The 14019-nt window shown below is 38.4% G+C and overlaps 1 protein-coding gene and 1 long non-coding RNA gene across 2 annotated transcripts in view; one reads left to right on the top strand and one right to left on the bottom strand.

The window, feature by feature from the left end:
- The first annotated feature begins 977 nt into the window (after positions 1 to 977).
- The window catches only part of mapk13 (mitogen-activated protein kinase 13), a 19213-nt gene continuing 6171 nt past the window's right edge, over positions 978 to 14019 (top strand). Inside the window, exons 1-8 of the mRNA XM_086027693.1 lie at positions 978 to 1225; positions 3840 to 3969; positions 5277 to 5335; positions 7170 to 7275; positions 8049 to 8078; positions 11313 to 11360; positions 12080 to 12194; positions 12785 to 12856. Coding sequence (XP_085883819.1) covers positions 1113 to 1225; positions 3840 to 3969; positions 5277 to 5335; positions 7170 to 7275; positions 8049 to 8078; positions 11313 to 11360; positions 12080 to 12194; positions 12785 to 12856 — 673 coding nt within the window. The 5' untranslated portion in view covers positions 978 to 1112. The remainder of the gene's footprint in view (positions 1226 to 3839; positions 3970 to 5276; positions 5336 to 7169; positions 7276 to 8048; positions 8079 to 11312; positions 11361 to 12079; positions 12195 to 12784; positions 12857 to 14019) is intronic.
- Positions 10565 to 14019, bottom strand: part of LOC147153318 (uncharacterized) — a 21025-nt gene continuing 17570 nt past the window's right edge. Inside the window, exon 5 of the long non-coding RNA XR_015086420.1 lies at positions 10565 to 10913. This is a non-coding gene — a long non-coding RNA (uncharacterized LOC147153318). The remainder of the gene's footprint in view (positions 10914 to 14019) is intronic.

Here is a 14019-nt window from a genome sequence, read left to right as displayed (position 1 = left end):
GAGGATGCTAATTCTGCTTTGGGATATGTAAGATTTTTCTCCTATTTCTTAATATGCTTTTTCTATGAAAATTAACACAAATGTATTTTATAAACCAGTGATTCTCAACCAATGTGCCGTGGCACATTAGTGTGCCGTGACAGATTATCAGGTGTGCCACGGGAAATTATCCAATGTCAATAATTTTGACAACAAATATATATTTCCTAATTTAAAAAAAATGTTAATTTATTTATATAGATACAGGAAAAACAATAAAATGTACTTCCACTAGACAACAGAAGGTACATGACCATGTTTAGCCACTATTTAAGAATCGTTTTGGTAAGTGGTATGCTATGACATTTTTTCCAATGTGAAATATGTGCCTTGGCTGAATAAAGGTTGAGAAACACTGTTATAAGCCACCCAGTTTAATGAGCTTGTTTCCTATTAATTCTGTAAAATTGCTTATATTCAGCACACACCAGGCTAAAGTGTGTTGTCTGTAGCTGTTGCCTGTTGAGGATCAATACAAATATCAATCATACTGATAGCAAATCAGTACTATCAATATTGGATCGATACTAGCATGTCAATACAAATGTATTGTATTGTATTGTATTGCAAAAATAATTCGTTTCTTTATGTGAGGATAAAACAGTTCAGATGATGGATGGATGGATGATTTTATATTTGTTGTGGAGTAATTATCTAATGTTTAACAGTTTGTTTATTTAAGTAAAAAAACAGAAACGAAGTGCAATGAAGAGATTTTTTTAAATTAGTTTCTAAACACTACCTGGAATAGAATTTGTTTTCCCATAATCACTTTTTGCAGTTTTCAGTTTGTTTACTTAGAAAAAAGAAATCTAAACATGACAATTTAAATGGCAAACATGGGATTTTCTATTGGTATCTGACCGATACCAAAATTTGCAGTATAGGAAATCACGATTGAGCACTCCATTTCCGGTTTTTATTTTATGACCGGCGCCAGCCGGAGATGACGTTTGTTGTGCACTATCACGCACTTTACCAATGTTTTGGCTTTACCTTTCTTCTGAGCAAGTGTCAGGCGTTCGTGTGAAGGGAGAAGTTGTCGCTCCAACCTTCAGCTTTTCCTCTTTGTCATGGAGGCTCGGGCGGGATTCTGCCGCGAGGAAATCAACAGCACCGTGTGGGAGGTTCCGGAGAAATACACCCATCTCAAGCAGATCGGAACCGGGGCGTACGGCTGTGTTTGGTGAGTCGTTTGTCAATCTCACCGTGGAGTCGTATGGACACTACTGGGTTGTCTCAATGGGGAGCTAAGGGTTAGCTAAAATATGCACGCATACACGCGCGCACGAATGCACACACACATTCAGGAAGCCACGGGCATGGCTGGGCTGGATTCAACACACACAGAGACGCATTCACACACACGCACATACATACTATGACGACAACACTTGGACATGCTCCCTCCCCCGTACCTCTATAGGTATCCAAAAACTGGAGCGCCTAATTGAGGGGATCGAGGGCCACAGCTCCACTATTTACAGTTGTGTGTATCTCCGTATGCTTGCATGTTGTGTCTGTTTTGTCTATCCGTCTATTAGGGATGACATTTTTTGCACCCAAGTATGCGTCCAAGTCACTTGATTTTGAGTAGCTTCTGATACAGAGTCCCAATGCAATGCAGTGCAATGAAGAAAAAGACCACATCCTCAATTATCTTAATTTAAAAAAATATATATATACATATATTGTTTGAATAAAGGTATGCCAAATTGGCACCTCTTTATATGGCTGTGAATCAGCAGTGGTTCAAATCAAGTAAAGTACTAAAAAGTGTTATTTTGGACACAAGATATTAAGAGCCCACATTTGTATTTGAGAGACAAGCTTTCACAGATCTTGCTGTGCATCAGAAAATGTCATGTTTTAATTGAAAGGAATTATGCGGCCTGTCAAATTTTTCTACAAAAAAGTACAATTTAATATCATGGACAGTAAAGCAATGATGCCATCCCTTCTCCAGAAGATCATAGCAATTACTATATTGACAACTCAGAATTCTATTATGGTTTCTCCAATGTTATTTATATGTAGACAGAAAAAGAGAAAGTGAGAGCTGCTACATATGTCTAACTGTTGAATAGATCGTCATACACGTTCAGTTTGAAGACGTCAAATCTTGCCCTGTGATTGACTGGCGTCCAGGCCACGGTATAGCCGTCCTGTTACCAAAGGTCAGCCAGGATAGGCTACAGCTCACCCACATGATCGTAATGAGGATAAGCGTTATAGAAAATGGATTTCGACTCCTGTCAGCACTCATAATGTGCATTTTCATGAATTACCGGTAGTCCTTTGTGCAACTTTTCTTTGCCTCCAATGCACTATATGTGAGCTACATTAATGGACTATCATTTTCTTACCTACGTACCATACAAATAAAACATTGCATCATGGCACACTTTCTCAAATACTTACTGACAAGAAAAGAAATGGTCCACTAAATACCATATGCCGTACGGCATACGGTATACTGTACAATACACACTAACCACATCTTCAGCTCCAGAATTGAAAGCAAATTAATAAGTGTATACTGAGCAGAAGTAACCTACTGAAAACATGGTACTTACTATAAAATGTAAGAGTTGAATAATGAAAGCTAACTTTAGGCTCTGATATATAAACTACATTGACTGAGTAAATAAAAACAAACAGGCGCATAATCGTTGTTCTGCTACTGAAGAACATTTCAGAGGAGCCTTTTATTTAATGTACATATTTTTCTGAATTTGTCTTCGGGGAGTAAAATTATGTTCTTTTATAATGAGTGCTGGCTGTACCTGACTGCAATTTCTACATGAGTGTCTCTCTCTTGCAAATGTGTTGGTGGATGGCCCTGCAAATAGCCCAAACAAGCTTTTCCTCCCACAAACTGGTGCCCTCCAGATCACTGCAAACATTAACAACCTGTTACTTGGCTTTACTGAATACAGAAAGACAGGCACCCTCTCATGCTCACATTTGCACCTCTGTGCAATTTAGAGTCAAACATACATGTTTTTATGAAGACTACTCATGATTTTTGATTAACATGTTTTTCTAATCGTTGAAGAAAAAATTGCCTAAAATAACCCTAACATAACATCCATTTTCTATAGCACTTGTCAAAATGTCATCATCGGAGGTTATAGCTGGAATCCAATCCATCTGATTTTGGGTGAGAGGCAGGGACACCCTGGACTAATTGCCAACCAATCCCAGGGCACATACTGTACAGACAACTATTCACGCTCAAATTCACACCAACGGACGATTTTGAGTCTTCAATGAACCTAAGATATACTGGAGAGGTTAAGCCAAAGTCTCCTCCCAAGGCAAAGGAACGTTCCTGCCTAAATATAATTGATCGTCAATTAACCAGTTACACTTATGATACACTGTGTAACACCACACTCACATATTCTGCTCCTACATCTAGGTTATGGACTGTGGATGCAAGCTAGAATTCTAGAGAGAACACACGCAAGCACCGGGGGAATGTACAAATTATTATATTTTATTTATATTTATATATTATCTATGTCTATATTTATTAATACATGTATCACAGCCTTTTATTTTTTTTGTTCTATTTATTGGATTGTTTGTAAAGTGCTTTCTTACAGCTCTAGCTGTTATGACATGCGCTATATAAATAAAATTGTATTGTATTGTATTGTATACTGTTTACTGTAAAGGCCCCAAAACCAGGGCTGAACTCAAGACCTGCTTGATTTGTGGCCAAAGTGCTGACCACTGGCAAATGCAGACTCAGAATGCAGTCTAATTATGTCCTGTTCCATTATTCACCACAGCTCAGCAACAAATGAGAAAACTAAGGAGAGAGTGGCCATCAAGAAGCTCCACAGGCCCTTCCAGTCAGAGATCTTTGCTAAAAGGGCCTACCGGGAACTGCGGTTGCTCAAACACATGAAGCATGAAAATGTGAGAAGAATAACGCACTTACTTGAACAACAATATGCAACGTGTCTTCAATCTTCAAGCCCATTGTTTGTTTCAACTAACTATTACAGCCAACATATTGCCATTCAGTAGATGAATGGGTGTCAAACTCATTTTTGTCACGGCCCACGTAAAAGTTATGCTTTCTCTCAGAAGGGCCATTATGAATGTGAGCCCATATATTGTAAATATATGATCCCCGTATTATCACATATACGCACCAAATTGATGGATAACTAGTTTTGAAATCAGAAGCCAGTAAAAAAAAAAATGCAATTTTCATCATTCATTTAGCCAGACACATGAAGTTGACGCACATGATTTTCCTTCGCGGGCCAAAATGAAATGATTTGGTGGGCCGGATCAGGCCCTGGCGCCTTGGCATTGACACTTGTGTTCTAGTCATCCATCTTGGCTGTGTGAACATTAGACATTAAAGACGCTTTTCCCAAAAGCAATTCACAGTTTAAGTTTGCCACGGTATGATTTGGAATGTTTTGTTTTTTCAACACAGAAAGTGGCGTGATGTTGATGGCTGCCCCAGCCTTGTAAACAGTGTGACGCAGTCTAATCTGGCAATTACTTCAACAAAAAGGAACACAAGGTCCATCCATGTTGTGCATTTGGTATTGTTGCCAATTCATTTCCATTGTCACACATTAGTGAGGTTTTTTTATCCAATCAACATACGACGCTGTGTCAAGCTCCACCCACAAGGTACCATACAACAGTAAATAGTACCCCGACTGAAGAGAGCCAAAATGTGGCACACGTTTATGTAATTTGTGTTGGGAAAAATGATTAATGAGTCAACAATAAATTCCAAATTTGGTCGATCGCGTAGAATTGATTGATGACAAAATTGTGTCTTCAAGCAAAGAGGCAAAATGGAGTGAGTCGGTCTCAACTACTTCACAGTCTGGAATAGCAGACCTCCTCTGTAGCAACTCCTCCAGGCAGCATTACTCTGCTCTATACAATCCTGCCATTGAAATGGGAGTTCAGAACATTCAGAGAGACTTTGTCATGCCATTTAAAATGATATCAAAAGAAAATGAATCAATTAATAGAGTGTGGATATGAGTGTCCTCATTTTTAATCACGGAAAAGTCTAGTTATAAAATGTCCTAAATTAAAAGTTGCATGACATGAAATTATTAACATTTCATTTTAGATCCGAATTATTGTGGAAGAGATTATGCAAGCATCTAAACCACCATGATTAACGAATGAATCAGACACCTGTGTTCCCGAGCTCACTTTACTCATCATTTTCTCATTCCAACCAGGTGATAGGACTTCTCAATGTGTTTACACCTGTTTCAAGCCTCGATGACTTCCAGGACTTGTGAGTATTTTTTTGGCTCATCAGCAAACCCTCCAGGCAGTGTTAAAGTATTCAGCTGCTCAATAGTCACAGGGCAGCTCACATTTACCCTTGTCTTTGTATTTGATATTTGTTTTTATCTTAGGCACATGATGGAATGTTGACATTTTTACACAGTGGTTCTGTTCAGTTCAACTAAGGATCTGATGTTGACAATAAAATTGTTAAACCTAATTGTTTGCACAGCATTTTTACGACTACAGTAATTCAATACTACACAGCAGCAGGGTAGTGGTTAGCATGTTTGCCTTGCAGTTTAGATAAATGTTTAATTTATACACACACGCAGAGGGAGATAATTAATAGATAGACAAAAACCACACACGTTTTAATTAATGTTTAGTGCACTGGCTCTGTTGGATGGTTGCATGTATTCCAAGGCCACACACATAACAAACTCTCCTACATGGCGGGATTGTTGGCCAAATGCTAGCATGAATTCAGATGTTGGATGAGAGGCTTATTTTTTTCCTCCTTGGCTTAACAGAAGGTTAAAGTGCGTAGCTTTGGTAACAACATGGACTGGAATATATATATATATATATATATATATATATATATACATATATATATATATATATATATATATATATATTTTTTTTTTTAAAATATATATCATGTGATGATTATTGTGTTCAATATATTTGATTTCAATGTTTACTTTTTAAATTCAAACAAGCAGTATGTAAAGATGTCATTAGAAGCGATGGGACAAGAATAGACGTACAGGCACAAACACAATCTGTTTATTTCCATTCAAGCGAAGTCCATCTGTGAGTGCACACTGGAGATGAATAAGTGGGCACGCAAACATCAAATCAATGTGTTTGCTTCCATTATGTTGCAATGTCAGTTTTTTTCAACTGCAGAAGCCTGTCTACCAGTACAGTATTACAAATGTGTTTTCTAAACAAGGTCAGAGTGGGTGGCTGCTATCAAGGAGCTTAATTAGGGATGTACATAATAAACAACTACCGGTTACCATTTTTTTATTTAAAGGCCTTGGTTAACTGAAGACACTACATTTCTGATAGGTGTAAATGTGAATGGTTGTTGACCAGTCCTGGGTGTACCACACCTCTCACCCAATCTGGTACTGAGACTCCACCTCACCCATGAAGATAATGAGAACAAGCACTGTAGAAATTATGGTTGTAAGAAAGGCAAGGCAAGTTTATTTGTGTAGCACATTTCATGCACAAGACCATTCAAAGTGCTTTACATAAAACATCAAAAGCATTACAGAAAGAGAAATTAAACATTAGTAATTACAAAAATCAAAATCATGTAGATTAAATTAGAATGATTACATTGAAATGAAAAGCAAGAGCAAATGAAAAATTGAATAAAAAAATACCGTTTGTAAACAATCAGTAGAGTTTTAAAAACTATTCTGTAAGTGACAGGAAGCCAGTTTAGAGACTTTAAAACATTTTAGAGCCAAAGAAAGAAAAAAAAAATTATAAGAACGTCATCTTTTCCTATGAGCTGCGAGGACAAAGGAGCAAACTACTCAACAGATCTCAAACAACAAAACAACCTCAAAGTACCTTACTATGTACAAATGGCTGAAAATGGGAACTTTACATAAACATGTTTCATAACTATACACTTACCCCCTTGATGAAAGCATGCAAATGAGCAAATTGCAGTGGGCTTAAACAGTTTCATTGTAAGGATTAGTGAGTTTGCAAAACCTCAAGTGGAAAGTCTGATGGCGGGTTTGATGAGGTCATTGCCTTCCTATCTACCTAGGAGGTATCATCAATTTGATCATCTTTTATCCTTTTCCCAGCTACCTGGTGATGCCTTACATGTTTACTGACCTGTCAAAGGTGCGAGGTCATCTCTCTGAAGACAAAGTGCAGTTTCTTGTCTACCAAATGCTATGTGGACTCAGGGTAAGCTTGGGATAAAACCTGGCGTCAAACATTCTTAATAGTGACTGATTATATTACGTAACAGGCATTTAACCCTTTATTGGGCAAAGAATTGTACCAGGGATGGGCAACTGGATTTTTGCTATCTGCGGGCCAGCCCGGTCCCTATCCCCAATAAATAGTTGGGTTCCACTGTATAGCTTTAAGTTGTAATACCAGACATGGCTTAGTTGCAATTGTAAATGGGTCATACTGTCCTATACTACAAAAATTAAATATGTATTTTGCAAATATGCACATGTTTTGTCCATATTTAAAATGGAATGTTTGTCAGACATCTGGATAGAAAATGTGTGGTCCTATCCTATGTGGCACCCTCCGTTGCACTAATGAAATATTGTAGCCGTGTCCATTATTTAAGTTGCCCATCCCGGATGTACACAGTAAAAACAAAAAAAATGACCCAGCACACCTCACCATGAAAACAATTCAAAAATGATGAACTATTACATTATGAAAATTTATACTGAGCTTTGCGTTTTTTTGTATTTTGTTATGTTTTTCATTTACTTTGGGGTTTTGTTGTATTACTTAAGATTCCAAACAAACAAGACAAATACATTTGAAGTATAGGGATGGTTGTTTATTTGAAAAAGGTTGTACAATAACTGTATATTTCCAAGAATATGTGCACCATAAAGTTTGAAATGCTGCAAATGAAAGCCATACATTTTACAGGTATGTCATGAATGTGGGGTCTGATTGTGCTATCTGTCCTGTCTACCTTTTTGCAGTATATTCACAAGGCTGGAATCATCCACAGGGTAAGTAAAAGTTCAGTTGTAAGGATAGTTTTCTTACATTAGAGTAGTGGTTGAAACTAATTAGTAGCTTTACAGGCCAGTGCTTTGTGTTCCTCGTATTTTGACTCAGACTGCATACATGCATGGCTGAATTGCAAAAACACATGGGAAAGTTGATTCAATTCATTCTAATCGAGTCAGATGAAACTGCACCTGCACCAACAGGTAGTATGAGCTAACTCTGACTGCATGTCTGGAGTTGTCTGGCCACACCCTTCAGCTCCATTTTCAATACCTCCGGGTGCATGTGTGGAGCATAGACTGTCTTAAAAAAAAAGTGGATGTATCCTCTTGGGTGGGAAAAGTGAAGATGCAAGTACAGGGTTACTCGACTTATTCCAAATAAGATTTCCCAAACAGATTTTGGTGTGAGCTTCTTTTAGTATGTATCTTATTATTAAAGGAAAGATCAATTATGGTCATAATTTCCTGCAGTAAGACCAATGAAGCCGAACGCCACTGAGGTTACAAGATTCAGAATTTGACTAAAATCCGGATGGAAATATGCCTCAAAAGTCACACAAAACCCTCGGGTTTCAGCCTCAGTCATGGAAGTCACACGATATATCAACACTTCACGAGGGCTCAGTTCAACAAAGGTCTACGGGCGGTAGGCGGGATACACGCTGAACTGGTTGCCAGCCAATCGCAGGCAGTGTACCTCAAGTATGTTAATTTTGTTCTTTTAGCGTATATGTACAAACCCCAGCTCCCCAACTGGGATGTTGTTTAAAATGTAAATGCAAACAGCATACAATGACTTGAAAATGCTTTTCAACCTATATTGAATTCAATACACTACAAAGACAAGTTATTTCATGTTCACAACGATGAACTTTGCAATTTTTTGTACATTTTCAATAATTTTGAATTTGATGCCTGCACCACGTTCAAAAAGAGCTGGGCCAGGGTTATATTTTCCCACTGTCTCATATCACCATTCATTTTAAAACACTCAATAATTATTTGGGAATTGAGGACACTAATTGTTGAAGCTTTATAGTTGGAATTCTTTAACCTAAGTTGCTCAACAGTCCATGGTCTTTGTTGTCATCGTTTACGTTTGATATTGCGTCACACGTTTTCAAAGGCAGACAGGTCTGGACTGGATGCCAAGCCAGTCGAGTACGAGTACGTAGGCGTATTGTCTTGCTGAAATGAGCATGTATGAACCTCAAAACAATGTATCTTGGATAGCAGCATTTGCTCAGCAGACCTTTCATCGTTATTGGTGCCTTCATAGTGCAAGTTCTCCATACTATCAGAGATGCTGGCTGTTGAACTTTGCACTGGTAAAAATCTGGATGGTCCTTTTACGCTTTCCCCGAAAGACGCGATGTCCGAGCTTTCCAGAAACAATTGGACATGTGGGCTCGTCAGACCACAGCACACTTCCGCTTTACGTCATTTCATCTCAAATGAACTCGGGCCCAGAGAAGCCGGCGCCGTTTCTGGGTGTTGGTCAAAGGTCACGGGCATCAATGGTTGGTTTGTCCTTGCCGCTTATGTGCATTGATTTCTGCAGATTCTCTTTTGGGGATGCTCCTTTTCTACCCAATCATGACACTCACCTGTTTCCAATTAACCTTTACGTGTGTGGAATGTTGCAAACAGGTGTTTGAGCCTCCTCAACTTTCCCAGCCTTTTGTTGCCCCTTCCCCAGCTTTTTTGGAACGTGTTGCAGGCATCAAATTAAAAATTAGCTTGTCATGGTAGTGTATTCAATTGAATCTAAGTTGAAAAGTATTTGTAAACCATTGTACCGTATTCTGTATTTATCTTTACACAATGTGTCAACTTCATTGGAATTGGGGTTTGTATTTAAAATTGAAGATAAGTACTGTACAGTTATTTCACATAATATGATGTAATACACAGAGCTGGGGATTTTACTAAAAAATTGTGGTCCGTTTATTGCCTTGTGTCTGCTGCCGGGGTACGCTTCCGCCGTCCGTCTATCCGCCTTTTTGTCCAGCTCGGACCAAATAGTAATCGCCTATAAGCCTTGCATTTTAAACAGGCTTCCATTAGCGTTTCCATCTCCAACTTTTACCAAGTTCCACCAGCACCCCCACAGTGCTGAGCAATATTTGAAACTAAAGACTCACCATGACCGGACAAAGTACTTTTAGGACCCAGAAGCTGTCGAAAAGCCTCGGCTGCGGCCAACGGGAAACGGAGGCCTCGCGGCGGCTATTGAAGCGTCACTCTAAAAATAGACGATTACATGGACGGAAAAAATAGGCTTCAGACAATACTTAGTCCGTCTATTTATTTTAAGTTTCCAGTCTATCGTTCATCCCTACAAAATGGGCGTCCGTCATAGGAAGATAGACGGACCAGTCCGTCACATAGGCAGAATGCCTAGCTTTGGTAAGACAATTCCACCTTTCCAAGTACAGCTACACCCAAGTACAAATGACTAGAAACAATTCCTCTTCTTAGAGTAAACCTGAATATCTGGTGTAGCACCACTTCTAAGTAGACAAATGGGTGCTCCAAACAGTGACTATTTGTATTTATTTTTTACATTCAATAGTTTGGAATGTAGGAACAACAGTGGCTCACAGTTCTGCGATTCAGGGTTTTGAATCCCAGCTCAAGCTTTCCTGTGTGAAGTCTGCATGTTCTCCCCATTCTTGCATTGGTTTTCTTTAGGTACTCTGCTTTCCTCCCACATTTAAAAAAAACATTCATGTTAGGTTTATTGAGGAGGACTCTTTGTGCGGACTGTCGACCAGTTGATGTTGTGCAACACCTCTCGCCCGTAGTCCTCTAGGATAGGCTCCAGATCATCTAAAGAGGACAGGCATGAAAATGTATTCATATTTTGGAATGCAGGTATAGTTTAGTTTTCACAAAATAAATCTTTTCTATACATATATATTTCAAATGTATGGCATTTTATCTGTTTGTATTTCTATTGCTGGAATTGGACCCCCCCCCCCCACACACCTGTCTCATTACACTCTAACTTTACTCTCATCACAGTAAACTTAGAAATGCTAACAGTTCAATACTCAACACACGTCAGAGAATTTTATGGGTAACCATAAAAAAATGCAGGTAGCCAACCAATATTTGTCTCCTTTGTCTCTTCATACTGGGGTAGGCAGTGAAGAAGGTACTAAAGATCACACTACAAATAATCTCAGTGCAATAACTAACCTTCATTCATCTCATCCTCTATTGCAGGATCTTAAACCTGGAAACTTGGCTGTAAACCAAGACTGTGAGCTGAAGGTTTGTATTTGGAATGTATACAACCTTATCGGCAAACAATGCATTTGAGTAGAATAATGTAAACAAAACCCTAGTAAAAGTACTAGTTACTACATCAAACGGTGAATGTTGTGCAGAAAGGTCGTGTCATCATTTATGTGTAAGTGTATGTTGCAAGAAAGGCAATATTTGCACAGAAGCTCTCACCATCAAAATATGAGCATTATCCTGGCTGGTCTATCAGCATAAGACTGTGGTATATTGTGTATACTTTTTTTTTTTTTTTTTTTTTTTTTAATAAAAACATCAAGCGACAAGACGTTATTGAATATGAGAACAAACTTTAGTGTACAAAGCTCCATTTACTGTTACATTGAAAATGATACATTGCGATATTTATACTGTATACGATACATATTTCCACCACCCACATTGCAGACCACTAAAGAAAGTACGTAATCCAAGGACACAATGTGGACAACAGAGATAGTGGTCTTATTATACACTAGTGCAGGAGCCACTTGATTTTTGCAGCTGTTATTTTAAAGTTCAATGAATAACATATCATAGCATTAGCTTACACCGTGAGATTTAGGCTGTAACACTATATAATAGCAGTAGCACAGCAAAGGATATCTGCCTACGTTTAGAGAAATTATTCCAATTACTTTTAGTGGTTGTTTTACTTATTGAGAGTTTTCAACCTTTTTTTTTTAATTGAGGTTTTCCGCCCAATGCAGATCCTGGACTTCGGGCTAGCTCGCAGCACCGATGCTGAGATGACAGGCTATGTGGTGACTCGTTGGTACCGGGCGCCTGAGGTCATTCTGAACTGGATGCACTACACACAGACTGGCAAGAGAACCGTAGCTATTAGCATTCTCGATTCTTGTCCTTGTTATTGTTTCAGTGCTCAGCTCAGTTAGGCTTGTCTGCGATGTTTTGAGTTTATGATGTGCAAACATTGTGGTGCCACTTAAAGTAATGACTCGTGTTTTGGCCATGTCTTATGGTGCATTGCGGGTCTTTTTGTCATTCAATCACACTGGTGAGGGAAATGCTTTTGAGGTGGCATCAGTGTCACTCTGACAGTGAAACTTTCTCACTTTAATCTGTCTGTGGAAACAGATGGTCCTGACAGCAGACTGTTGACAAGTGATAATGTTGAGACTCTGTCACTCTGCTGCCAATTGCAATTGAAGGACTTTCCTAAGGATTTATGCTTCTTCAGGCAATAGCTTTTTCTACTAAGGCTCCATTGTATCATATTGTTGTTCCACCTCGCTATGAGGAGAAGCACAATAGTTTCCTCTCACCAGTGAAACCTGGAATTTTGCTTGTACACGCTTCATTTCCACATTTTTGGAGCACCGAGTCAATGATGAATCGTTGTCAGAGATGTGTCGCTCCTCACTCACACTTGTCTTCTGTGTTGTTTATTCTAGTGGACATCTGGTCTGTGGGCTGCATCATGGCTGAAATGATCAACGGAAAAACCCTTTTCAAGGGGAAAGATTGTATCCTTTCACCTCTATTGTTAAATCCCCCATTCAGGTGAAGAAGATCATATTAGTGTGCATGTGTCTTCATAGTACACAAAAGTATTCATATAATTTCCACGTTTGAGGGGTCTAAGGCATGGAGTTTGACTTTATCAATTTGTTATCAGATTTGTGTGTCCTCACATTGTTTTGTTGTTTTCACATTTTACCATTACCAGTGGTAAACTTTTTTTTTTTTTTTACACGACAATATATATCACATTTAAAATGTTGTATTTCAACAGAGTCTAATATCTATAGAGTTTCTCTCTCTCTCTCCCTCTCTCTCTCTTTCATTATGTATGTAATTTGCATACATGAGAGAGAGAGAAATATAATGATATTTCTTATGGGAAAAGATGGATGTTTCACTGCACTTAATAGTACTTAAGACCTTAATTACTGCCAAATACTGTATATGCAAACAAACACATTTTACCGCTGCCTTTTATCCAATTACATTGCTCAACAGATTTCAATATCCCCATTGTGGTATGGGGAATCAGACAATGTTGCTGCCTTATATGCAGTTCAAGGGACAAGATCTAATTGTATTTACCCCTGCCTTTGCTGATGTTAAAAAAAAAAAAATTTGGATAGGTGAGGCTGAGCCAAGCCAGAATCCATTATATTTTCTCAGATTTATTTCCACTTTTGTTTACATAGCTAGGCAAGGATTTTGATTTTCCTTCAATTCACAATGATGCTTAAATCTTAAAACATGCTTAAATCTTAAAACATACACACATATGTATGTTGATACATATGCATGACAACATGGTGAAAGTTAATGTTGGTATCCTTCACAACACAATCTTTTTTTTTTTTCAAGAATATGTTCTATGCAAGCCCACTAGTTGAAACAGGGCATTCTGATAAATGTTGCGTTTGTGGAATAAGTGTTAATCCACTCGTTTTTAGCCATCTCTGGGGGCAGCCATTTTGTCTTCTGTCGACTGAAAATGACATCACAACTGCTCACAACAACCAATCACGTCTCAGATTCAGAAAACAGGTCAGCCGCGATTGGTCGTTGTGAGCAGTTGTGATGTCATTTTCAGTCGACAGAAGACAAAATGGCCGCCCCCAGAGATGGCTAAAAACGAGTGCATTTTGCTGCTTAATTTATATTCCACAAA

Source organism: Filicampus tigris, chromosome 1, assembly GCF_054856515.1.
Source record: "Filicampus tigris isolate MCC_2025a chromosome 1, RoL_Ftig_1.0, whole genome shotgun sequence".
In the NCBI taxonomy this organism is placed as follows: domain Eukaryota; kingdom Metazoa; phylum Chordata; class Actinopteri; order Syngnathiformes; family Syngnathidae; genus Filicampus; species Filicampus tigris.
Note: the sequence above shows the minus strand (reverse complement) of the source record. Positions and strands in the feature narration are given on the sequence as shown.